Source organism: Myodes glareolus, chromosome 21 (assembly GCF_982192425.1).
Source record: "Myodes glareolus chromosome 21, mMyoGla1.1, whole genome shotgun sequence".
Taxonomy (NCBI): domain Eukaryota; kingdom Metazoa; phylum Chordata; class Mammalia; order Rodentia; family Cricetidae; genus Myodes; species Myodes glareolus.
In genome coordinates, this window is record NC_142046.1 from 64888026 (window position 1) to 64915464 (window position 27439).

The 27439-nt window shown below is 39.3% G+C and overlaps 1 protein-coding gene across 2 annotated transcripts in view; it reads right to left on the bottom strand.

Annotated features, from left to right (window-relative positions):
* The window catches only part of LOC125394978 (fatty acid desaturase 2-like protein FADS2B), a 35530-nt gene extending 10049 nt beyond the window's left edge, over window positions 1-25481 (bottom strand). Inside the window, exons 1-5 of one of the 2 annotated variants that reach the window (XM_085680876.2) lie at window positions 24900-25481; window positions 14280-14390; window positions 8961-9158; window positions 8575-8676; window positions 2535-2660 (exon numbers count right to left, since the gene is read on the bottom strand). In XM_085680876.2, the coding sequence (XP_085537002.2) occupies window positions 2535-2660; window positions 8575-8676; window positions 8961-9158; window positions 14280-14390; window positions 24900-25220 (858 nt within the window). In that variant the 5' untranslated portion in view covers window positions 25221-25481. The remainder of the gene's footprint in view (window positions 1-2534; window positions 2661-8574; window positions 8677-8960; window positions 9159-14279; window positions 14391-24899) is intronic. The other variant, XM_048426150.3, reaches the window with a different exon arrangement.
* Between the last annotated feature and the right edge of the window lie 1958 nt (window positions 25482-27439).

The following is a 27439-nucleotide window of genomic DNA, read 5'->3' on the forward strand; positions in this document are numbered from 1 at the left end:
GACGCAGACACAGAGAGGAAGAGAGAGACATAAATGGAGAGGAAGAAGGGATGAGAGAGAGGGAGGTGTGAATTCAGGGCTCACTGCCTATCAAGCTTGATACACTAGAAGAACCAGAGCAGGCTTGGGAGTAAATAGTCTGCTTTAACTGAGGGTAATTCTATCATTTTAAAATAATTCTCATCTAAATAAAAATTAAAGTTTTTTGTGTTATTTAAAACATTTTGAAATTCATTCTCTTCACATGCAATGTTAACTTCAAAATAAACGTTTCTGTGGAGTTTTTTTTCTTTCTTTTTTTTTTTTTACACTCTTCTTAACTGTAGTGCTTAGACTTTGGCCTGAATTTCTGGCTCTGTCTCTACTGTCCCCATCTAATGGAAGTTCAGTAAGGGGCTTTGTGATAAAAGGGATATACAGGCTCCCTCCCGGTTCTCTCCTCTCTTTTCTTTTATATTCTTATCATGAGTTTCAATTAACTTACTATACTGAAACATCATGATAGTGTATATAATATTTTTATAAACATTACATACAGTTTCTCATCATGTGTAACTATATATGATTCTACTCAGAAATTAGAATCTGATTCATTTCCTGGGTTTCTTGATAAACCTGATCTGTGCTCAGGATGCAAAGGTAGCAATTACTTTGAGGCATAGGATTAATGATTGTTTATCTATAGTATCTAGCTGACATTCATTAAGGGATTAAATGGTTGAATGTTAATTCATACACACTCTTTGTTTCCCTCTGGTAAGTAAGTCACAACATTAGAGGACGTGTTGGACTCATTTTACTTAGTTGTCCCTTGCCATTCTATGTATAGATATCTTCGTTTATATAGATAATGCATCTAGCACCTGCTTTTATTACCATAAATATAAAGAAATATCATGGTAATGAAATACTAATATCTATTTGTGGTTGCTCCCAAGTTTCCAAAAACTTAAATAGTGAGAAACACTGGAAAAGGGTGAGATGGAATATGCCTGAGACTTAATAAACCTAAATGGAGTAGTTGAGTACCACCCTGAAGAAAGATGTTAAGTCTTTCTGGACAGTCAAAGTGGGCTAAGAAAGTCCTGTTTGAATAATGGGTTAGGATTTGAAAAGCTTTCAGGAAGGCTATATGATAGGAAAAACTCATGACTCAGATATCACTGCTGTGGAAATAAATTATTGAGTTTCAGAGGTGGAGTAACTGCAGTTCATGCTTTAGGCTGTAGCGTCTAGACCTTGAACAAACGTTCTGTGAGTGGGCACACAGGCAGCTTTCAGAATCTATAGAGATGGTTTCCATATTTGTGAAGTGGCAGCATTTACACTAAGCACAGCTCTCTAGAAGGTGATTTGGAGGGAGTCAAGTTACTTCCTTACCTAGAGACAAACCTACTGTGCTCCAGGGAGGTATTTCAGAGACACAAACACATCACAATTCTAGTGTGGAGCTTGGAAGTCCACAAGCACCAGGGGAATTGAACAGTTTGTAGAGCCGTTGTCAAAAGCAAGTTGTTCGTAATCGTAGGTAACATCTTTGGCACATACATAAGCAAGAACCTTTACGCTCTCCCTTATTTGGGGCAGGAGATAAGTTCTTCAATGATGGAAAAAAACAATTTTCTAAAAGTTACACTGTCTTTGTGTTCTGTGTTAAACAGGTTCAGGCAACAAACAACAAAGATTAAATCAAATTTCCTAACACTCTTAAGTTCTTCTAGAAGATAGAGATCTGTGTGAAAATATGTGATTCTCGGGAGCGATCATTCTCCTAGACAAGGGATAAACTTCAGTCAGGATGCCTCCTCTGTTTAAGGAACAATCTCTTTCCTATAAAACTCAGTAATTTAAATAGTCTTTTAGATAACAGACTCAAGTTGAGACTTTAAAGAAAAATCAATGACTGAAAAATTTAGCATATTACTTTAACACAGTTTCTGTTTAAAAGTCTAAATTATGGGTTGGATCTACAGCTGTCATATAAGTCATTGGGCAATGAGATTCATATAAATCAAACATACCAAAATGAATGTTAACTAAAAATAGCGACTCTTTTAACTAGACTAGAATGAGTTGAGTCAACCAGTTTTTCAGATATTTGCAGTCTAGTGCTAACCAAATGCACTGAGTTTATTTTCTCTCAGTGACCTCTCTTCATATCCTTGCTTTGAAAACTAATGCTGGTCCTTGTCATCTGATTCTACTCCCTGAGAATGGTTTATGTTGCCTCAGAGGTAGTGATAAGGACCAGAAGTGAACCTGTTACTGGGATGGCTCAAGCATGGTGATACAAGTTATTATATCTTCTGTTGTGGGAGTCTGGACTGAGTGATGTTTATGGTCACAAATTCAGAACTCTTAAAATTCTTTTATACTTATTACTCTAGACTTTGCTATTCGGGTCTTTATCTGGACCTTAAAAGGGAAAGAGGCTTGGAGATCCTCTGTGAAATCGGAACAATCGAAATTGATCTTTCCATGAGAAGGATCACTTCCAGGAACATTTTTCGAAAACTGATGGTAACTAAATGCACCTTGACAGGCTGAGTATCTCCAATCAGGAAAAGTGGGCCCACATCAATGTCTGGATCCTTCGGGTAGATGTTTGGTTTCACATGATGCTGGAAGTGTCGATAATTCCACCAGTCAGCTGAGAGGCCCTGAGGAGAAGAGAGAATTCATTAACTAAAAGAATTTTTTCCCCAGACATCCCTCATTGTTGGAGTGTTCTGAATCTCCAAAGTGAAAATAAGAGATTGGTTTCTCTAGCTGACCCCGATCCTGGGCCACAGGATGATTAGACAAAGGTGCTCAGAACTAGGAAGAAATATTTTTCTAATTCAAGAACATGACTGCAGGCTAAGACGATCTCCTGAGAAGGGAAACATAATGTACTCATATGAAATGGTTTTCTAGCTTTCTTTCATAGGAGCCAAATCTAAAAAAAAAAAAATGATTCTGAAGGTAGATGGAACAGAGAGCTGTATTCCTATTTTACATATAAAGGAGTCTCACAGTTAAGATTTCTAATTAGCTTTGGGGGAAAAAGTGACCCTAGGAATCTGACTTCAGTGAATATTTCAAAGAGTCAAGAATCTGTGTTCTCTCTCCTTGGAGGCTTCTGTTCAGATCACTGCAAGTCCCAGCTTAAGGCTCTTCTATGAAAACAAACAAGAATAAAACCTTTCTAGCTGGTGCCACGGTAGAATCATCTTTGATTATTCTGCTCATGATTTTCTTTCTCACTCTAAGTTTGAGAGTTTTGATAAAGCAAAAGATTTGAGGTCTCTCAATCTCCTTTCATATTCTAGCTGTTTAAAAGCTGATGTGTATGTTTTGGCAAATCATTCATCTTCTTTGAAGCTCAATTAATTCCATCTCAGCGTGATGACATTTAGTTTCATGGGTGGCCCAGAGAGATGTGAGACACTGAGGCGAAAGTGCTAGCTTTTTGAGAGACCCAGAGTCTTCTTATTTGTGCTGTTTATAGAAGAATGAACAGCAGTAATATTTTTATTACCATATTTTCCATCTCTTAATAATCCATGTTTACATATTATAGATCATCTCTGTCTAATATAGAAGCTACTATTTGTGGCTAGATAAACTGAGTCTCAAGATTCATTTTGCAGCATCAGTATACAAAATAAATGCAAAATATTTCACTAATTTTTAGGTTGGTCACAGATTTAAGTCATAATATTCTGGATATTATATTATGGATAAAATAGGCAGTTTAAATATGGCTATATAAAATTGAAGAAGTATGTCCTTTTTAAAGTTTTTCATTTTGAGGATTCATACAATACTGTGTCTATCTACATCATTCTCATCCCTCTGATTACTTTTGTGTACCCTACACTCCATCCCAAGGTCATGACCTCTTCTTTAATTGCTATTGTTACATATGCATATGTACATATATGTACCCATATACATTTATACACGCATATGCCTACATATACAACCATTGAGTCCATTTAGCCTTACTCATATGTACATGTGTCAAGTGCTGACTTCTTGGGAGTAGACTCTATGAGGAGTTAGTCTCTGGAGGAAAGAGGTTCACCCTCTCTCAACAGCTGCTCATCATCTCTAGCTCTTTGTCTATAAGTAGGACTTTGTAGTAATGCCCATGTCCATGTTGGTGTGCCTGTTGGTGTTGTCATTATGCTAGTTTTGTTTAGGTAATCTTATTGTTGAGAGTCTGTGAAAGCATTTTTGTTGTTATGCCCAGGGGACATGATCTAACAGCAGGCATCTTGGTCTTATGATGTCATTTTAATATAGCTTATATATTATTCCTACCAGAGAAAGGTGGTTTGTAAACTACGCTCAAAGGTGATGAGTATGCTTTGAAAGCCTGTTGTTCCATCTTCTTTCTGGAAGTTCTACTCTGAGACATTGCAATTATCTACCCACTCACAAACAAAATGAATGGATGTGTGTTCCCTTTTCCCCCCAACACTTCCTAACACTTTAACAGTGGGATTTCAGACTCCACTTCACATCTGTTTCCTGACTGCCTGGGGAGTCACTTCCCAGATACCTTATGGTTGCTCACACTTTTGTCCTGTGGGGTCTCATTACACTCAGTCCTATTTGTGTCAAGCTACACAGTCGTTCCCTTTTCCACTCAATGGTTAATCATCTTGAAGTATATCAGATTCTGAGCTAGGTAGGCAATTATGATACTAAGAAAGACATGAAATAAGAGGTTCCCACACTAGCAATATACAATCTAATGGGAACTGTTGACAGCAAAATGCAGCATGATAAGGAATGGTTCTCTTTTTAAATTATCTCTTCCCACAGCTGATATTTTGGCTGCTTCCACCGGCTGACTACCCTTTTAGGCAATGACTACCTGTGGTAACTGGTAACATGGGAGACAGGTTTTGATGCACAGTAGATCTGGGAACAGATCTTAATAGCAAAAAGCCCTAGAGGTTAGAACAGTGGCCAACATAATGTTGGGTGTGAACTAAACAACCAGTTCTACCTGAACCCCATGTCTGGAAAACATTCTTACCAGAGACAAAGGGGAGTTCTTCATGGGCAGGAGAGGATGTTCAGCCATGTGCCTGGCTACCTGAGACAGTTCTATGTGGGTCTTACTTAGGCCATTCCTTATTCCTAGATTATGTCCTTAATTTGGTGCAGAAGAAGGAATCTAGGCTTTAGACTGATGTCAATTGGAATTTAAATTCTTGTTTGGACATCTACTAGGTGTGTGACTTAGGAAATATCCTTAACCAGGAAATGGATGCAGCTCTTCCTCTTCCTGTCCACTATATGTTAAGAATACAGTCACAGATATCAGGTCAGGTCTTAAACCCTGAATAGTCTGCTCCATTATCTCTATAGTGATACAGGATTCTTACTATTTGTAAAATGTTCATATAGGGAGAACTTGAAAAAGATGTTACCTGATGTCTATCTGAGGGGTCAATAATATCTTTGATTTCATTAAAAAAAAGACTCTTTGGGATATTTGTACGTATATAGTGTGAGATATGGAGATGAGAATTAAATCTAAATCTAAAACTCATTTGTTTCCCATATACCTTGTCCTGGAGATATATTTATTTAGCATTTTAAAGAATTTTTTGGCATGAAACAAAGTTCCATGGTATGGAATTTTCCATTCATGGTATAATTTTGATATTAAAATATTTAGATTTAGAAACATTTCATATTTAAATTTTTAATTAAGAATTTTGGATCTGCAATACAGAAAATACAAAATGTATGTAGACATTTCACATTTCATGGTTCATTTTCAGAAAGGGTATTTGACTATCTGTATACTATAAACATCACACACACACGCACACACACACACACACACACACACACACACACACACACTGGAACGATGCTGAATAATAACCCCAATGCTACCCATGCTTTTCTGAGTTATAAGGGGAAAAGATATGAGGCCTAGTGTTGAAATTTAAAGTTGTAGTGATCATAAGAGGCGGGGATGTTGCTGCATATAATTTTCTTTGTCATCTCCTTCCCGCCCACTTCAGCTCCCCACAAGCAATTTTCTCTTCCGTACATGTTGAAGCCTATGTTTATTTTGTTCATGAATCACTGGCTTTGCCTGCTAAAAGGCAAAGTACGTTGGCTCTGCTTTTAGAGAAAACTTCCCATTTTCTCATTCAAGTCAGGAGTCGTCAAAGATACATACATTTCAAACTATGAAAACTGCTTTTTAGAGACAGCACGGAAAGACCTATGTGTAAACTGAATCAGTGGAAAAACACTGGCTCTAGAAAGAGCCAGTAAGGGTAGGAACTCACTGGAAAATTCCACATGGTTGGTACCAAACCAAATTCTAATTACCTTGAGAGCAAGTGGCTTTTAATTCCTCTGTCTCTTCAGCTTAGGGGAGGGGACACATGCAACTCTACTACCTGGATCTCATAGTGACAGAAAAAACAAAGCCTATATTTTTATTTTGTGATATTTCAGAGTGAATCCAGAAAACGTATCTACTTAGCAAAGGTGGATATAGGTGCAGAAGAACATGACTCTAGAAATTTTCTGATTAAAAAAATCTTGTCATATAATGTGGCAATCGCTTTTTGAGGGACAGACAAGTCTCTAATGGGAATACAAGTTCAACTCTGTTGCTTAGTCTAACCGTGGCTCCATCAGCTGAATGAGAGAGACAAAGGCCAAGAACAGATGACTTCTGTAAGCAATGGCAGTCGGACATATAGCCTACTTCTTAGCACTATCATGATCAAACCTTTTTCTTATTGATTCTAGATCCTCGTTCTGATTGTGAAAATATTGTTCCTTATATTATCAACAGCTGCCATGATTGTTTCTAATTACTATCACACCCGGTACCCAAATATCACATATAACCGGCAGTAATCCCACAGGTGGAAGCGTTTATTCATCTATCTTCATTTTCTTTTCAACCAAGAAACTGAAGTTCAAAATCATTAAATAACTTGTTCAAAGTGACCCAGTTCATGAGAGGATGACTTTCAATGGGAGAGGATTTATTGTTGGAATAGTAGTTCTCAGGGCTGGCTCTAGGTTAGAATTATTCACAAAACTTCAAAGGAGCTTCACCCGTGCTGACACCCAGGCCTTGCTGAAAATAAATTAAATCGTCTTTAGTAGTCTGGGCATACCTATGTTTACCAAGATCTTCAGTTTCCTCCCAATGATAGTTCAAATTGAGGAGCTCCACTCTGGCCTGTATTATTTAGTAGTGTGGTATTAATTTCTCTAAATAGCCAGCTTACACACACTGGCTTAGATAGTCAACCCTCTTCAAGATTCATCTTATCTGAAAAATAGGGGTGCTGTAATATCAGTCTTGTAAGTTTTATGTGTAAGACTCAAAAATGAGACTCAAGAGAGACAGCTCTGCACTTGGCACTTGGCAGCTTTTATCTCCTTCAAGTTCAACCATTCCTTAGCATTTGTTATTCATGGCTGCGCATGACTCACTGCTCTCCAGGGGTTTGGCTTCAGCATCCTCTTCAGTTCTCTTCGCTCTGTTCATTAGTTGCCTATTTCCAGGCTGAGAAACCAGGTGAATATCGTTGAGGAGTAAGAGTTGCCTGTTTCCAGACTGGGAAACCAAGTGAATGTCTTTGAGAAGACAAAGAGACTGTGCTAAAGAAGAAAAAGCAAGCTGACTCAGCACCTGAGGACTTTCCCTGGGAGGTTCTATCTTGGAGGGATTGAAGGAAAGGATTTGTTTGAGATGGTTTTTGTTTGTTTGTTTGTTTGGGAAGGGGAGTACATATTTCTGAGTCAGAATACTTGATTTAAAATGTAGACATTTAGAGAAAAGCTGAGATTTAACTTATCTCCTGATGTTACAAAAGGTCAGAGACACACTTGATGGTCTTGGGATGGCATACTGAGCACTGCCAGAGACGGAAGCCCTTAGCAGTGCAGTCCTATGCTCTCCGTTCATCTGTGCTTTCACTCATTCATACAAGACTTAGTGAAGAGCTATGTAAACTCACTATTGCTGTGTAGGATAACACATTTCATTCTCAGAGAATAATGCCTGTTTTTATTATCAACTCGAGCAGAAGTCTTGTGGTCCTCCTCTTCAATAGAATCACCTAGCCTTTCTCAGTTACTCTTAGTTTTTGTATGTCTTCTGGGATAGCATTTTTCCTTTATGTACTCAGCCTCAACTTTTCAGAATTGATTAGATCTGATGGATTCCCCTAAGGAAAATCTTTACGTCCTTTTTAAGAAGATCTTCATTGTGATTTTCCAGAACATATCAAGATTTTAAGGATACAAGCATTCTTCTGTAAACATTCCTGAGGACAATGTGAATTGAGCCAAATAGTTTATCAGAGTCATAAAAAATAAACACTATACACTTTCTTCTTAAAACTTAAATTTGATCTTGCTGTGTATTTTGCAATGTTATATTAAGTACAATGATTATAAAACCTGTCTTATGAAGATATTTTTACTTAATGCTTTTTGCTGCTTCAAGTACATATATAGGACAAAACAACCCGTGCCTTAGGCATTACATTCCCAATCTCCATCACACTCCCTCACATCCTGTACCTTGAGGTGACACATTACAAATTTGTGCATCAGGTGGTTCCACTTGGACTTCTTAAACATGGAATTGTGTCCTATGTCATGTTGTAAAAATGAACTTTGAGCCTATGAGAGAGAAGAAAGTTAGAGAATTTGAAAAATCCCTTGTGCATATGGGCAGTGCTAACTGTACTCAGTGGGATAAAAATATCATTTAAAAAGGTGGACATGATGTTGGCAGGGAGATACAGGGAGTAGTGTCCTGAGTGGGCTATGAGGGGATGGTGAGCACTGAATATGATCAAAATATGTTGAGTGCATATATGATGTTTTCAAATGAAAAACAAAAGGATGAAAAAGCCCCAAGTGTCTGTCTGAGGCTGCTGCCCAAGCTTAGGACACCTGCTTACCTGAGAAACTGTAAGGAGAAAAGAAATGAGTATTGTAACAGTCCAGCCACTGCCGAAATGACGTAGTATTAGCCATGCCAAGACTTCCAAAACCAAGATCTGGGCAAGGTGGAGAAAGAAGAACCCCAGGTTGGCACTGAACATATTCATGGTCTCTAATGTTTTGCGCAGTTCCCGAAAATCTTCCACTAACTGTGGCTGTGAAACAAATATTCAAGGTTGGGATTAGTTCCTTCATGGGGCTGGGAAGATAAGTGGATGAGACATGTTAGCATTTACATTGGATTATGGAAAATTTAAAGCAATTCATTTCGAAGCAAAGAGTTAAAATTAGGAGAAATGATGCTTGTCTAACATTTTGTCCACATCTTAAATCTCCATTTCCAGGGACAACTTTCCAATAATAGATTTCTACTTCTGAGAAGTTAGGGGTTTAGGATGTGGAATTTTATGAGTGAGATCGTGCCCCTAAGTTTTCTTACAAAGGTTCAGAGTTGGCCCGAGCGTCTTTATGTGCTCCAGAGTTCCGACCTGCATGACCATCTCTGACTGAAGCGTAGCAATCAACATGTTCATCCCTAGGGAAGGCGCTATCATGTCACAAAGCTTAGCGTTGACAACTCTTTCTCCCTTATAGCAGGAGAAAGAGGAAGACCTGGAAGATGCGGCGGGACAGAGGAGAGGCAAACAGGAGGAAGATGGAAGAAGGAGTTTTTGAAGAACTCTGGAATGTGTAAAACCCTGTACAGTAGATTCCTTTACCCACAGAGAAAACACATCAAAATTATCAGTGTATGTTTGAAACCGAAGAGAGTCCCACCTCATAACCAGGATGACTAAAAAGATAAATGAGTAGGTGATCACACCTTGACTATACTGGATAAAGAGATGATTCATATCCTAGAAAGAATAAAGGAGGATGGTAAAATTTTGTCATAATTGAAGATGAATGTATCGGCTTTTTTAGAATTTTCCATGGGATGTTATGGAACTTTTGTTGCTCAACGAAACTATTGGAAGTGAACCTCAACTAAAGGAGACCAGCTGTGTGTTTTTTTTTTTCAGCAACATACACCATGTATCCATTTTACTGGTGAGAGTATTTTATCTAGATACCGAGAAACCTCTTCCAGGAGATGAATAGATGAATAAGAAGTATCACAGAACCTAGGTCCTGGGTTACACAATCACCAAACTGTGAAATTACAGAAGTAGCTTATGGTGCTTTATTTAGGCCATATTAGTTTAAATATATCCCCTAACCGTTTGTGGATATCACATTCTTTTATACATGTGGATATATTTGTGATTGATCAAACTTTAAAGGGACCCATTGTCAGCCCAAAATGCCTATAAACTTAGTCCAACAACCATCAAATTGGAATTCTTGTGACCATATGCAGTTTTAATTAACTTCTGATATTAATTTGTCTCTAGGGTTTCTCCTGGCCTTTTCTTTTCCCGTAAAATTATACAGAACAGAAAGTCACTGAAATTCAGAAGAGCAATTGCCTCAAAATAATTATCAAGCCAACGTCAGATGTTGGACTTAAGCCCACACCTTCTGACACTCAATTTTGTCAGTTTTCTACAGTTGTAACTCCAGTAGCTACACAGACGTCCAACAGAAAATTCTGTCAACCTGAGTTATCAGAGAGAACAATAGTTTAAAAAATGGCCATCTCTCAGCTCTCAGAGGTTAGTTGAATTTGTTTTGCCTTTTTCAAACTCTTTAGGAGTAAAAATTAACTTTTGCTATTATTTTTAAACACAGGGTTGTCACCTACTACAAGCAGTGGGAACATGTATGGAGGTTTGTAAGTTCTGATACTACCACTGTGTTCATGATAATGATAATATCTTTATTGCAGAGAATTTACTATGTTTTAAATACAATTTCATTATCTTAGATATTTTCTTTTCAATTACAGTCCCAATAATTCAAAAAGGTAGTGGTAATATCACTATTTTACATTTAAAAAAGTAGGACACAGAGAAGTTTGAGAGTTTGAGATGAGCAGGTTAGGGTGAGCCTCAGAGTCCAGCCTTCTAGACAGAACTGTGCTATTGGGTGCACAGCGGTGTGGGATGCATGTGTACAAACTGGACCCAAGTATCACAGACATGGACAAAACAACTTCATCCCCTCAAACCAGTCTTGTCTAGCCAGTCCATATCCTCATTTTAAAAAGGAGTGAATAGAGCTTTTACTGTCAGCTTCATAATACTGTGTGGGTTAGTTCTCTGTATAGATGATTTCCGGTTACATACTGGACACATTTAAGTTCCTACAGAAATAAATTTCAAACAAGCTAATTGTTTTACGTTTTAGGAAAATAATCCCAGCAATGTTCTAGCCATGTAGAAGCATTAGAAGACAGTATTTAAAACACTCAAACTAGTAAAAAAAAGAATAACAATCATCTTGGGGAACAGTTAGGAAACTGGGCCAGAGAGAAGTGGTTTTGAGGTCCAGTTCTTTGATAAAGTAGCTGTGTTCAGAAAGCATTTTTTTCTTTCTGAAGGATAATTGTCCTAAACATAAAAAGGGCCATGGTTAAGATTTATTTACATCTTTCATTCAGCTGCTAATTATAGAGGTCTTGCTGCATGTCTGATCCTGTGTAGGCAGTTTGAAGGATACAAGAATAAATGAGATGATAGTCTCTGTTACCATGCAGCTTAGGTTAGTTAGGCTTCAAACACATAATTAAAAGCAGCCACAGAAATAAAACCAGATCTAAGTTGCATGGCATGGAATTAATGTTTAGAGACATAGACCTTGTATAAGATTAAGTACTATAAATTTTATTGCTTTGCTATGATAATAAAATATGATCATATTTCATTATATACATGTTTGAAATTATAAAAACAAGTAGAAAATCTTCCAAGAAAAAATATGATATTTGAGATATGCAGAGTCGACGTATTTAGAGATCAATAAAACAAGTGACAGCTCATGATGGAGGGGATGTGGAGTAAGGGGAACACTCTTTCATTGCTAGTGGGAGTGCAAACTTGGACATCTACTATGGAAATCGGGGTGGTGATTCTTCAGGAAGATGGGGGTCATCTGTTTCAAGATCCAACTATACCACTCTTGCAGGCATATACCCAAAGGATGCTTCATTTTACCACAGAGACACTTGGTCAACCATGCACATTGCTGCTCTATTCATAATATCCAGAAACTGGAAACATCCTAGATGTCTCTCGAAAGAAGAGTGGATAAAGAAAATGGGGTGCATTTACACAATGGAGTATTACTCAGCTACTTAAAATTAACATTGTGAAATTTGCAAGCAAATGGATAGAACTAGAAAAAATTATCTTGAGGGAGTTAATCCAGATCAAGGAAGGTAAAAATGGTATATACTCACTTTGAAATGGATAGCAGTTAATGATAACCAAGCTAAAGCTACAATATAGAGTAAGGTATTAGAGGGAACAAATAGCTCTTGTTATAAAAGGGAATTATAATTGATAATTATGTATGAATGGGTGAGGAAGTGGGGTGAAATGGGGTTGAGGGAGGGAAGATGGGAAAAGACAGCTAGAACTGAGGAGCATTTGAGGGGCAGTATAGAAAACTAGTACAATAGAAATTTCCTAAAAGATTACCACATATGAAGATTATCTAAATGAAATTGTCAAATAATGGGGGAGAAGAAACCCCAAATGACGATCTCCTGTCACCAAATGACATTTCTAGTGTTAGGATTGGTTACATGTAATTGAGTTTTTGACCAACCAGGTTCTATGGGAATCTCCAGATAATTCAGGCTCTTGCCAAGACAATAGATTGCTTTCTTCAGACTGATAACAAGGCCTCTATGCTGAAGAAAACACTTATACAGCTCATTGAACATGGAAAAGCCAAGCAGGTGCCTTCACTTCTACACTCCAGTATCTTTAGTACAGGAAGGTACTCTGTTCTGCATGCTACCAAAAGAGAAATGTAAACACCCAGACAACCACAAACCCTTTGATCCTCAGTGTTGTTCTGCCTGCAAGATATGCTAAGAAAGGATATCAAAAGTTTGTGGAAAGTAGCCAATCAATTTGAATTGATTTAAGTTAAGGCTAAAGCCATGAGATGTAACTCAACTCAACAAGGCTTGGTTGACCAAGAACCAGAGACTAGACAGCCCAGAGACCCAGGGTGAAACCAAATAATACTGATATAAAAGCAAAACCATGAAACATAGTGTTAAAATTATTCCTGTTGATATTCTGCTATACTCTGATTCAGGCATCACTAGAAAAGCTTCTGCCTTTATACGGGAACAAATGCAGAAACTTACAGCCAGACATTACACAGAAAGCAAAAGAGACCTTGGACCACTCAGCCCTAAATGGAATTCTTCGATCATATTTCTTCTCTCAGAGCTCAGGGAACCCACCAGAAGAGGAGACAAAAAGTGTGTAAGAACCAGAGGAGATGGAGGACACCAAGCAAACAAGGCCCTCGTAATCGGCATGAGCAAAGCTCTTGTGAACTCAGAGACTAGAGCAGCATCACAAATCCTGCCCCAGGTGCTCTGCATATACATCATGTTTCACGTTTTTCTGGGCCTTTCAAGTGTGTAAATGAGTGGGTCTCTGATTTATGTGCCTTCTCTTGGGTTCTTTTCCTTCTGTTGGTTTGTCTTGTTCAAACTAATGGTCCTTGTGGCGGTTTTAATTTTATCTCATATTTTAGTTTTTATATTTTATCATTATCTTTTAGTAACCTGTTCTTTTCTAATGAGAGACAGAAAGTGAGTGTATTCTGATGGAAAGGCAAGAACAAGCAGAACCAGGAGGAGTAGAGACATGGGGAAACTATAACTAGGTAATATCTTATGATAAATGAATCTAACTTCAATACAAAGAAAAGAGTGCCCTCTTTCTTTCCCGTGGTTTCGCTTACTTTTAGTTATCCTTGGTCAAAATATATTAAAAAGAAAATTCGAAAAAGAATTTGCAAGTTTTGCCTTGTTTTGAGCAGAGATGATGGAATATCCTATCATCTGCTCCACTCCGTCTTTAACCTCAATTACCCCTTCGTCCACAGCATCATGAACCCACTACCTTCTGTCCACTTACTTAGCAGACATCCTGGTAGTCAAAACTACTCTCCTAGCTTCATACTGCTTGAAGAGGCTGCTCATATCATCCATTTCAGGGAAAGTCTTAGGCTGTACACACTGAAAATAATAGGGAGCTATTCTACTTAGCTATGGATTCATACTCTCACAGAAAATAGTAACTCGCCCTTGACATATACCTTATCCTCAATTGTTATACGCCCTTGGATCCTGCAGCTGTACTTACATTTTTGTTTTTCTCCTGGCTGGGTTCTTCTGGAGAAAGTTCTCCAATGAGCAGTGGTTGGAGGTACAGCCGCACAGTGCTGAGATGGAGGTGCATGGCCCGGAATGCATCCTGTAAAGCAGACATGTGTGTTAGAAGCTTGCGAATGAAGTGTTTATCCTCAGATCTGCTCCTTGCTTGCTCATCCTGGGCCCACAGAGCATTTGCTTCTAATCCCACGTGGATGCTTCAAGGTGTTTCGTCATCTTTATCCTTGAGACCCTTCTAGAAGAGGATAAGGCTGGTGACCCACCCAGGGCAGGTTTTGTTTATTTAGGGACAGGCAATTCCTAGAACTTTAATTGCATCACTGCTTCTTTCCTTAAGTACTGGAAGGAAGAGCAGCTTAAGGTAATTAGCCAGGGTGAGTCTTCAAAGTCCAGTACCAAGATTTATGTGAAAGTTTCTTAAGCTGTCTAAGGCATGCAGTAAACAAGCAAATTACATTTTCTATCGAGGGCTCCCTCTTGACTCTTGACTAAGATTCAGAAGAATGAGGCCTCTTCAATTAGTTGTTTCAGACAACAGCAGATTAGATTTGATAGCAACACCTTAGAACGAAGACACAAATGATTCAGAGAGCATAGTCCTTGAGCCCTGGGCTGTCTAAAGTAATATCTTCCCAGCTGTATTCTGCATTGAAGGACTTTCATCACTCTGTAGAAACAATGTTGCTAAGTAGTAATTCCACATCACTGTGGGAAGCAGAGGAGTAACTATGTCCTATGTATGTTTGGAAGTAAAAGAGTTCTTCCAAGTATTTTTATAGCTTTCTTCTGGGGGTGGTAAAGAAATTTTATGATAGAAATGATTAGTTTCTTGCTATTATGACATTGTGTTTACAACTGAAGAAATAAAACCCAAGTTATACCTTGAATATATGAATGGGATACAAACAGTGACTATTGCATAGTATGGATGGCAAAAAGCAGACCCTGAAACCAATCTACTCCTCATTTCTGGTTTTGCTGTTTACAGGCTGTGAAACTTGGGCCTTATGCATTTTTGCCTTACATATCTTTTATAGTTTCTTCCCTAAACGATAGTAACAGTTGCCACTCAATTCTTAAGCTTGAATGAATGAATTAGGGTGTTGATCAGCATATATTAACTAACTCTATAGTACTTTTTCTGGGTAGCCCTGGCTGACCTGAAACACAGACTCTAGACCAGACTGGCATCAAACTCACGTAGATTGACCTGTCTGTGCCTTCTGAGTGTCTGGCTTAAGGTGTGTGTCTCCACCCACTTGACTTAAATAGTAATTTTAAAAGAAGATTTATCTCATTATCAGTTATGCATATGTATATGTCTGGGTATGTGCATATGGGTGTTGTCTGGGTCCAGTGCTAGCCCAGACCATAAATTATTTCTCTCTTGACCAGGCCCCAACATAAACTATCTCTCTCTGGACCGGCGTGGAGATGCAGGAATAGATACAACTCATATGGTTTTATCAGGAGGGAGATTCCCAATGATCCCTCATGAAGTCCTGGAGAATTCCTCCTGCTTTAGCTTTATTCTCCAAATAGCCTTATATATCAAAACATAAACCAAGAGGGTAGAATCATTAGTGCTCTGTTTCCTAGGTAACCAAGTCAATGGTTTTGAGTCACATCGTATCTGCCTATCTGCTCTGTATGCTAGCTGTCACGTAGGCTTGATTAGCATCTCTATTAGGCATCCTCCAAATTACAAAGAAAGGAGCAAAACAATATCCTGACCTTTTGTTAGGTTAGTGACAGCCTGTCTGGAAGGTTATGTGACCACCTCAGGTGGGGACTATGGCTTTAGAGCCTGGCTGCCATACCATATAGAAATATGGGCCTACAGGGTGTGAGTGACTTGCAAAGGCCCCAAGTGGGTATCAGCTCTACAGGGGCTGGAGTTAGAGGCTTGTAAGCTGATGGATATGGATGCTAGGAACTGAGTTCTACAAATGCTACATTTACTCTTAACCAAAGACCCCTATTTTCCAGGCAGGTGTCACTTTACAGAACTTGTTAACCATCTTTATTATATGTTCCACTAGTGGTGAGAACTCACTACCTACCTTCTCTTTAACATAGCAATTCAGGCTTTTTTGACAAACTCTAACAATCACTGTGGAGTCAACTCTGATTATACAAGTGAATATATTGAATCCTACATCTCCAATGTCATAGAACTCTGCATAAGCCCACTTCTGGTGTGTATATGATGAACATGGTATCAGAAGTGTTACAGTATCAACTTTGTAGATTGACTTCACCAAAAGGTCCATAGATAGGATGCTAGAATTCTTTCAGACTTTATTCTACTGGACACACTTCTTACAAAACCTTTGAACAACAATGGGCTACAATGTTTCAAAGGCGCTTTAATTTGTTTTTCCTGGAACTAGGTCTTACAGACCAGGCTGGCCTCAAACTTACTGAGATCCACATGTCTCTGCCTCCCGAGTGTTTTAAAATTTTCACCTTCTGTGAAAATACTGAAGCTTAGGTTTATTAACTAGTCAAAGAATTAGTCAGTGGTTAAGGGAGTTAATCTAGTATCTTATGGTTATTTATACTGATTAAATCATCATCTGCTATTTCTGAGTATGTTAGAATGGGAAAACATATTGGTGGGTCAGTTTTCAGAATACAGAAGAAAATACTATAATTTCAAAATATGTAGCACATATTATAAGGATGTACCCCAGCACAGTTTCGAACTGTGTTGATAACTGATTCTTCTGAGTACTGTGTTCCTTTTGAACCCCAGGGGTAATCAGAAGTCCGTGATCTGGAGACAGGTACTAAGGAGCCATAGAGTTTTGTAAGAACAGTGGCTATGCTGGTTTGCAGAGCCCTTCCCATTGGATTACTGAGGAAGTACAACAAAGGAGTTCATTTAATCTTAAAACACTCAGAGCTTTGCTAACAGAATCCATATACTAAGTTGTGAAATCCTTACATAGAAGCCCACAGAAACAGGTTATGTTCCCCACATTCTTGGGCAAGTATGTTCTTGCTGAAGGACGTGGAGCAACAAGAAAGGAGAAGTAGAAGGGCCAGGATTTACAGAATGCATCCTGTGTACAAGGAGCATGCCAGTCCGTAGTTATGGACTTACTCCTGTGAGGTTTATTGCTTCTTGTTCAGGGAGACATCAGACTTTTTAGGAATATAGGATGGAACTCTTTCTTCTACATACCACATTGAGCAGCAGAGCTAGTGCTCGAATTTGGGGCTAAAAAGAGCAATGATACCCTAAATATCCACCCTAGACTTCAACATCTATAGTCCTTTTCCTGAGAGACATGTGACATTCCTGTATCTTCTGGACAGACGGTGACAGAGTCTCCCGGGTGTTAGTGTCTTGAAGTACTTTGCCTCTGATTTTATTCTGGTCCTTCAGGCTGACCCTTCACAGATCATTTTCTCTAACGGGGCCTTGCATCAAATAAGATTCTATTCCCTTTTAGAGCTCTGAATGTTTAGATTTTATACCCTTCCCTTCACTTCCTTCTTCCATTTTTCTCCACACAACGGTTTTTCCTACAATTTTATACCAATATTAGATATGGCCACCCCTTGCAGATGCAGGCAAGTTGTTCACAAGGACCCCTGCAAGCTCATCACAGTTGGCTCATTTATAAATAAAATACATATTTATCTATTTATTCATTGTGTGTGGGCACACACATGGATGTTAGAGGACAAATTGAGGGAATCAGTTCCTTCCTTGTACCATGTGGTTCATCACAGGGATCAAACTCATGAGATCATAGCTGGCAGCATCTGCTTTACCTATGAAGCAGTCTAACTGACTACACAGCTTTCCCTTACATTGTAATGAAACTGTATACTGCTGTTTCCTTAGTGAGTTTTTGAAACTGAGACTGTGTACTGGGCATTGATGGATGCAGACCTAAAATCTACCACGTCGTGAACACACCCCGGCTGAGTAAGGGAAAGATGAGAAGCAGGTAGGCAGAACGGTTCTGCCTGAGGAGTCGGGATGACTGAAGCATGAATAATAGGCTGCTCCCATTTTCCCTATACCACTTTTTACTCCCTTTTCAATCATCACTCTGCCCTTCAAGTTCACCATAAATTGCATAATATTGCAGCTCATCTCGGAACTGATTAGTTCCAAAAATCATATCAACAAGACGTGAATATTGAACATGATTTTATGTTTCCAAGTACTCTGAAAGATGTTGATCTATGGCTACTCTTTCCTGAGGGCTGATTGCTTACTGCTTTATTAGAAAAGTAACAAAATTCCCCCATGGAAAGAGAACAGTAAAATCAGAAAGCCTCAGACAAAATTCTGATTTTTTTTTTTTTAGTTTAAATACTGATGTATAGATTGTGACCTGCACAAAGTCACAAGGTGAAATGGGAAAGTGACTTGAAATATACCAAGGACTCCATTTGCTTAACCTGTTGTCCAGGGAACTGCAACTACCCAGAGACAGCCTGCCTCCTAAAACCCCTAACATGGAGGGCAGCAGAGGAGTGGGCATCTTCATGTTCGGCACTTAATTTTAACTAATCATTTTGTCATTAGTAGTGTTTTGTTGCTGTTGTATGTGTGTGCGCACGCACTCACACGTGCATGATGGCACATATGTGAAGGCTATGGCACAACTTTTGCAAGTCCATGCTTTCTCCCTGCAGGATCAGACTTGGTGGCTAGTGCCTTTGCTGACCTGGCCCTTCCTACTCAAGCCCCAGTCTTTATGTACACACAAATAACCTACTCCTTCCGTGTGCTCATTATTTCATTGTTTACTCAGGTGTTATGCAATCTACACAGGACCTAACCTAGTGTCTCTGAGCTTATTCTTTGCAATTAGATATCGATAAACTACTACTACTATTATTATTACTTACATAGTGTCAGAACTCAAACTTGGAACAAATGGCCAAGACCTGTTTGATAAGGTCTGAAATTTCCCAAAAGTTGTGGATTAAGAGACAAATATAAACTCATAAAACACCAGCAGAGAGAGTTTCAATGTCACAAAACAAGGCACTTGGGAAGTGGAGGCATGAGCTTATTGTTGGTTACCTGGTGAGTTTCAGACAGCCTCGGATACTGAGATCCTTAAAAAAGAAAACAAATCTCAAGCTTACATTCCCTTGGGCAACTCCCCTTCTCCTCTTCTGCTTCCTTTTCAGAACCTGTATCCTTCAATGCTGTGCTACACAACAGTCCTGGTATTCAAGAGAAGGATGGGATATGTAAACAGACTGAGTTTTGGGGAGAATGCATCTTTGCCTTGGGAGCGAGCTGCAACCTGGGAGGCTGAGTTGGCTGTGCCTCCACAGGTGTTTCTATTGACACCAGAAGGTCTTCCTTTCTACTCTGCTTTCTTCTGAACTCCACTCTTTTCTCTCTGTCTCCCTCCCTCTTCTCCTCCATTCCTTGCTCTCCTTCCATCCTTTCGTTCTTCATCTACCTCCTAGGCCTATGTATTCTTCTGATGTTCTCATTCCATAATGGGCAGCTAGGTGCCTTAGTGAAGTACCCACATCAATTTAGACCATCCTCCTAGTTTATTTGATTACCCTTCAATTATTAAATTATCTCTCCTCAGTGTTCCTCCTACTCATCTTCTCTTTCCAGTCTTGCTTTCCATGTTCCGTTTGGACTTTTCAGCTTATTCCCTGGACTCCATCTTGTTCTTCTTCCTTTTAATTCTTTTTTTTAATTTTTTACTTGATTGCCAGGCTGACCTTTCAGAGTGACAACATTTACCTCTTCATGGTTCATTCTCTTTCTTCATGTTTTTGTAATTATGTTTTTACTAGCAGATGTTAATTATGTATACTAATTGGTTTAATTAGTCATTTTCATGTACATACATTTCTATATATGTTATTATGAACATACAATTTTGTTTGTTCCACTCCTGATGCCCCCCTTTCCTTTTCCTTCATTTCTCCCTCTCTCTATCATCTCTTTCATTTGATGATCTAATGAATTTCATTAGGGTTGCTTACAGAATCCTGAGTGAGGGATTATTTACAGCAGCATGGATTCCTTAAATTCCTTATCCAAACTGCACAACCTAAGAAAATATCCCTGTCTACCCCTGGGACCATTAACTGCCTAGAGATACTCAGGAAGCACAAGACCTCATGTACCCCTTTCTCTTAGTTGTCATGGTCCATTTTCATCTCCTAGAACCTGAACTCTCTTCCATCTGTCTTTCTCAGACACCAATCACGTGTGTACTTTTGGCCGGTCTTATGCTAAACAGAGGAAATGGATGCCTATGCTACTTGGGTAATTTACTCATGACTTGTCACATGTATGCAACCTGTCTGTTCACACCCTTTCTTCCCTTCGCCCGAGCTTTGCCTCTGTCAGCTCAGCTCATCCCAAACCACATGGGTTTTTCCTTTTGTAGTTATATGTAATGCCTTTCCTCCTCCATGAGAGCCCTTCAAACAGTGGAAGAGCGCTCTGCCATATTTCCTGTAAGCTTCTGTCATCTCTTCCTTATATGAGAAATGACTTGACTGTATGTATTGTATGTGTGTGTATGTGTAAGTGTCCTTCTGAGTGTGTATGCAAGTGTGTATGGAGGCTGGAGACTGAAGTCAGGTTAGTTCTTCTTCATTTACTCTCCACCTTATCCTTGGAGATGGCGCCTCTCCCTAGATAGCGCCTCTCCCTGGCCTGGAGTTCATTTACTCAGAGGCAAAGTTCAGAAATCTGCCTGTTTCTCTCTCTCCAGTTCTGGGACTACAGATTCAGTGCCCAGCGTTTTAAGTAAGTGCTGGCGATCCAAACTGAAGCCTTTGTGTTTGGATGGCAAGAGCCATCTCTCCAGCCCTGACGTTGCCTCTTCTAAGGTGCGATGTTGAGAGATGAGCAGGTCGACCTGCACTTGCTTTCGTTATTTCAAATGTTGTAACCTCTGTGTATCTACCATCGTGATATCACTTCATTCCTTTGGAACTTATCAACGTCTAGTATAAAATATACGGACAAATATTTATTCATACATATATTGTCATCAAAACACTTATCAACCTTTGTTCTAGAGACTGCAAAATAATCTCTCATGGTGAAATTAAATGAGAATCTGTATAATCAGTTCTTCTTGCTGAAATTACTGTCACTAACTTTTCCACTGTAAACTCACATAGATGAAAACTCTCGAGCCGCAAACTCTGCTAACTGGCCCTGTAACATAAGCTTAAAATTATACAGCATGTAAACAAGCAGATAGCTCACACATACAATGGCAAAGGCTATGTGCTGATTTTGTTTTATGGGTTTTATTTAACTATAGTGCAGAGCATTAAAATCCATTTTGGAATGATTAACTGCAAAAGCCATCACTTGTTGAACGTTTAATCCCTGCTGAGCACCATGAGTGGCATTTTATTTGACTCCATTAATTTTTATAATAAAACCAAGATTAAGGTATTATTACCACCTTGTGTAAGAAACTGAGGCTTGAAGAACTTAAACAGTCTCCCCAGGACCTCCCTAACTAGTGTGGATGGATTCCCAATGCCTACTGAGCCTATTCCATTCTGAAACCTAGAGTTTTAAATATTAGGCCACATTCCTACCAAAGCTTTAGAAAAATGAACGAGTGAGTGGTTTAATGACCACAGTACTGTACCCACTACTTAGGTTCTTTTTATCCACCTTTTAGGAGGCCTAGAAACGAGTTTCTATGTAAATAAGAGAAGGTTGCTCTGTCTGTGCAAGTGCGGCCAGGACTCTAGTACCTGTAATGCAGATATTATGCTGTGGTCCCCAGCCGCCAGTCAAAAAATATTGTAACCTTCTAAACTGTAAAGTGAGCATTTGGCTTTGTGCCTTTGGGCTCCGTGTTATATTTCCAATTAAAAGTCACAAACTATAATCAGGATTTCTATGCTGATAATAAACTAACTGAAAGCAACAATCACACTTGTGAGGATATGGGTGCTAAAATTTGTTGAATGTTAGTGTCTTCAATTACACAAAATAGTCTGAATGTATTCTTTCCATGTACCAGAGACCAAACAGGTGGGCAATGTTATTCCTGTTTTGTAGGTCATAGAGATGAAACTCTGGCTTTTCAGTAGTCTCTTTAAGTTCATACAAGCTACCCAGTGTATGTGTTTATCTTCCAAGTAGCCAGGGATGACTCAAATTGCCCTGCTTTTCTTGTCTCTCCTACCATTCTTGAGCCACATTCCTTTGGAGAACCTATTATTTTAATGTGTTTGGATCTATTTCCCTAATTTATGTGGTTGATCAAGCACATCATTTTCTCTCTTGATATGTCCCAATACTAAGGTGGTCTGGGCATGGCTTGTGGTTTCTATTATATAGTTACTTCTTACTGGCTAGGGCTGGATGCAAAAGCAATCGTTTTCTGGCTTCTGCAGAATTAAAAGTCATTAGTCCAGATATATCACCTGGACTACTTAAAACTCTGTGAGATTGTTAGCAATTTTCAACATAGTTGAAACCCCAAGTCGTTGCCAACACGTCTTTGAGTCAATTCTATGAGTTAACCTAGAAAGCCCTGATCCAGGTCAAGTGTGATGGATGATGTATGCCTGTAATTTCAGCATTTGGGAGGTGGAGGTCAAGAGTTCAAGGCCAGCTTGAGACACACGAAGTCTTGTTTCAAACAAACCAGGTTGTCTACTTTCTCTGAGCTGTAGGAATTAGGGGATGGACTAGCCAAGAAACTGTGGCTATTTTATTTATTCTTATTTTCTTGTCATTTGAAATCGTTAACTCTCCTTCTCTGATTCTCATTCAAACCACCTTGCTTTGCTTCTCCTCCCATCCTATCTCTAGAACTCTGCCTGAGTGTGCTTTTCTGACACCTAGCATGCCCCTCTTCTTTGCTCCCAAGGAAAGATGGAACATTGTTTAAAAACCATATCAGAACTGGATGAGCGTAGATGTGACTGGGCTTGATTGGACATCCATTCATCTGGCTGAATATGAAGCCATCAGATGACAGAAGAAAAAGCACCAGACAGTAAAGAGGAATGGAAACTCAGGAAAACTGAGACTTATGGGAAAGATGTGGATGGCATCACAATCTGACCTTACAAATCCATTGGGTATCTGCTAAGTCCTGTTTCTAGAACATCCCATCTGCATACAGGTGTCCAGTCCTATGTCTAGAAACCAGAGAACTCTCTGCTTGTGCATGAAATAAATGAAGGCAAAAATGATCAAGTCTCAGCTTAAATTCCTGCTCTATCTTATCCTGGTTGGCTGACCTTGAGCTTATTAGGGCCTCAAACTCTGTGTTTATCTGTACTGTAGAAAATAACACTTCCAGAGTGAGGAGAAGTGCATATCATGCACAGAATATATAAAAAGGGATTTTTAAAAATAGGATTTTATGTAGCTTTGGCTGTCCTGGACCTCTTTGTTTAGGCCTTATTGACCTTGAACTCACAGAGAAACGTGCCTGCTTCTGTCCCTTCTGCCCCTTGACTGTATGTACTACCACACCCAGATAAAAAAGATCATTGAATGAACTGAGAGAATCTGGCAGACTTTTTTTTATCAAACATTGAATGCAATTTAAAAAATTTTCTTATTAGTATTACTTATCTAATAATGTGTGTGTGTGTGTAAACTCATGCATGTGGAGGCCAGGAAACAACTCACAGGAGTTGGTTTTCACCTTCTACCAGGTAGTTCCTTGAGGCTGAACTCAGTGTCAGTCTTGATGGCAAATATCTTTACCTGTTGAGCTATTTGCTGGCTCTAATTTTCATTTTTGTTTTTTTTAAAGGAACAAGATGTACAGGGCTTTTGAGGCAAACAAAACAACTTGAAGCTTAGCATTGTCGCTATCAATACCTGCTGTGTAATCGGCATTACCTCTGCGTATCAAGCACACCATCTGTGACATGGAATAACATGCACGCCCCTGGCAAGAGTACCTAAGGTGGTTCATTTGAATGCATCTGTAAGTGGGAATTGCATCACTCTTGTCAAACTGCTTGAGCTACGCTATGCAAAAGAGAACTGTATACTCTCCAAGTCCAGGCAGTTCTTGGTTTTCACTTTTATTAACAATGTTTGATGCCCATGAGATGAATTGCTGTCAACTTCTATTTAAATCAACAACATTCCCCCACCTTAGTTTTTACTCACCTATTTATAAGTTGCTATTTATAAGACAGTTATTCTACTTCAATAAGAAGAAGAAGCAAATGGCTAAAGAACACACACACACACACACACAGAGAGAGAGAGAGAGAGAGAGAGAGAGAGAGAGAAGGGCAAAATACAGAATGTAAAAACACAACAATCTCCACTATCAACATTTGAATGTATTCTATATTGGGCAACAGTTGGACTCTGAAGTCCCATTTTGCTTCTAGATTCTTGTTAGATAGGTAGGAATCCTGAAAAAGTGGTTTGGGAGGAGATAGTGACTGTGGAGCCCAGTCACGTACTTCAGTGTTTTGGGGATGAGAGCCAAGATCTCAGCTATTCAGCAGCAGGAGAGAGAAAGAAAGAGGGAAGAAAGGAAGGGAGAGAGAGAGAGAGAGAGAGAGAGAGAGAGAGAGAGAGAGAGAGGAAGGGAGGTCGTCATGAGGAAGTCCTTACCGTAGCATCTTCCCCAGCATAGTGGTTGAGGACCCGACGCCCACCTGGATGCTTGCCTGCCCAGTCAGTCACGTTGTAAACCTTGCGATCAATCACCAGCCACTGGTCGGTCTCCTTATTGTGTCTCTGGATCTCCTGCCAGGTGTACAGGTTGAGACATTTCCTGAGCCCGTCGCCCTTGCCATTTGCTTCCTGCTGTTCACAGACCTCTGCTTTCCCATTTGCTCTCGGTTTCCCATTCGCCTGATGCGTGTCATGTAGACATGGCTGACTCCATTTAACAGGGCTCTCAGTGTGCTCAAGTTTCTCCTCCAACCTCATCGTCCCTGAATCCCTGAGAGTTTCCTACTTCTATAATTGGGCCATAAAATGACTCCTTGCCTCCTCTTTCATTCCTCTGTGGTCCTGATGTCTACACAGAAAGCCTTCTGGCTAAATTTTCTCGTCAGAGTCTGACAGCGAGCACCTGCCCTGCCTGGTCCTGTTTCGGTCTGTAGTTAATCTTTTTTGCACGAGGATAGCTAGATCACATTTCCCTAGTCACCTCTCTTCTGCTGGCTGGAGCTGCAATCTCCTTCATCATTAAATATCCCAGAGTACAGAGCCCGAGCCAATTGCTGTCTGAATGGTTAGAGGCCACACCGAGTAGGAGGAGGGGCTAAGATCTGGGCTTTGATTTTCTAGTGACATCATCGTGGGTTGGGTCTACCTGTTCTCTGGAACACCTCCAACTAACGACCTTTAGATTTGTAAATTCAACATGTGAACAAAGGCTTTCAGAATTTCCTGGATGACTAGAATAGCTGTTGCTTGGATTAGGTGAATTATCTTTGGACAGCTGTCACCTCACCCAAAGGCTTTCAAATACGTTTAAATCCCACCCACTCCCCCCCCCCTTTTTTTTAAAAAGTGTCATTTTCAAAAGGGGAAAAAAACCTAAGTGAATGATGTAAATGACTCCCCCATTCGATTTCACTTCTTTAAACATTTTTCTGAATCTACAAACACCTCTTAAGGCTGCATGAGTGACACGTGGTGATCTGGAGTCCATGACACCTGTTTCATCCCTTAATCCTCGCATCCGTGCTTGTCCGGTGAGGCCTGTTAGTGCCCCATTTTCCAGCTTAGAAAACTAAGGGCAGGTAGTCCAGGTAACCTATCATCGTGTCATAGCCATCCCATGAGATGTCACCTGTCTTTTCCTCTTCTGCCCACATATGAATTTTAGATTTGCAGCAGCGAAATGAGATGGTTTGGAAACAAAGCAGGAGAGGAGATTCCCAAGTGATGATGGGAAGCTTCTGAATCTTGAGAAAACAAGCTGCCCAGAACTACAGCAAAGGCACACACTTGAGAAACTGAAATGAATCTTCAACACAATTCAAAATTGCTACAAAAGGAGTTCATTGTAGTGATATTTGCAGCTGCTAGAAGTGGTCTCAATGCTCAGCTCTAAGGAAGAGGCTTGCGTCTGTTTTACATGTTGAATAAGATGTTAATATTTTAAAATAAAACTTCACAGAATTTTTTATTGGTAGGCACTCCTGACTGCAGTACTATTAATAGAAAAAAAAAGGTACTCAACAAATTGTACTTTAAAGAAATTTCCTGCAGAAAAAAGATGCTAAGTAAGTCATATCTACTGGATACTTTCTAATGGGAAAGAGGTAGATCAAAGTGTTGGCCTTTATCTTTGGGTTGCACACATATGTGCGGTTATGCTTTACAGTTTCATGGTACTTTCCAAATTTTGACAAATTAACAGATGGCTTTTATTATAACTTTGGAATTAAAATTTTTTTTAAAGGAACCAAAAAATAATGCATAGGCTTGGACACTAAATAGAATAATATTTCATCTCCACCATTTACTAGTTATGGGACATTCCTTAAATTACATCTTTGCATTCTAGTTTTCCACCTATAAATGAAAGGAAAAGCATATTTCTCATGACTTTATTAAATTAACACCATAAATTCTCATAGTTTCCATGATTTCTGAATGGAGGTTTCCTAAACACAGCAAATGTTCCTGTGTGGACGTTCATAGATCATATGTATAAATTCAGAAAAACTCAAGAAGTTTAGTATTAGAGAAGTGTGGAACAACAGTCAGCTTAGGGCATAGGGTGAGGTAGGTCAGATCTGCAGGGGAGTAGGTTGGTGCATTCCATGAGCTGGACAAAGTGTTGTTTTTACCATATCATGCCATGCAGACAAACCACAAAATAAGGTACCTAAAGACATTCACAACCCTCATATCCACCCTTCATACCCTTCTCAACTGTCTGGAAGTTTCAGAAGGCTCTGATATTGTTTTTTTTTTTTCAAGTAAGAGTCCTTAGAACAATTGTCCCCAAAGAAATGTTCTTTTTCAGAGTGGTTGTAAGTCTGTCAGTATATGTGATCTTTGGACTGCTTGAATCCTTCTGAAACTTGGAGGGGCTTGACCCAGAGGGGTGGAGAGCTGGCCCCTTTTCAGTTACTGCTCTTGATTTTCTCACAATATTCTGACTCTTCCTTAGGGGGACAGTTAAGTAT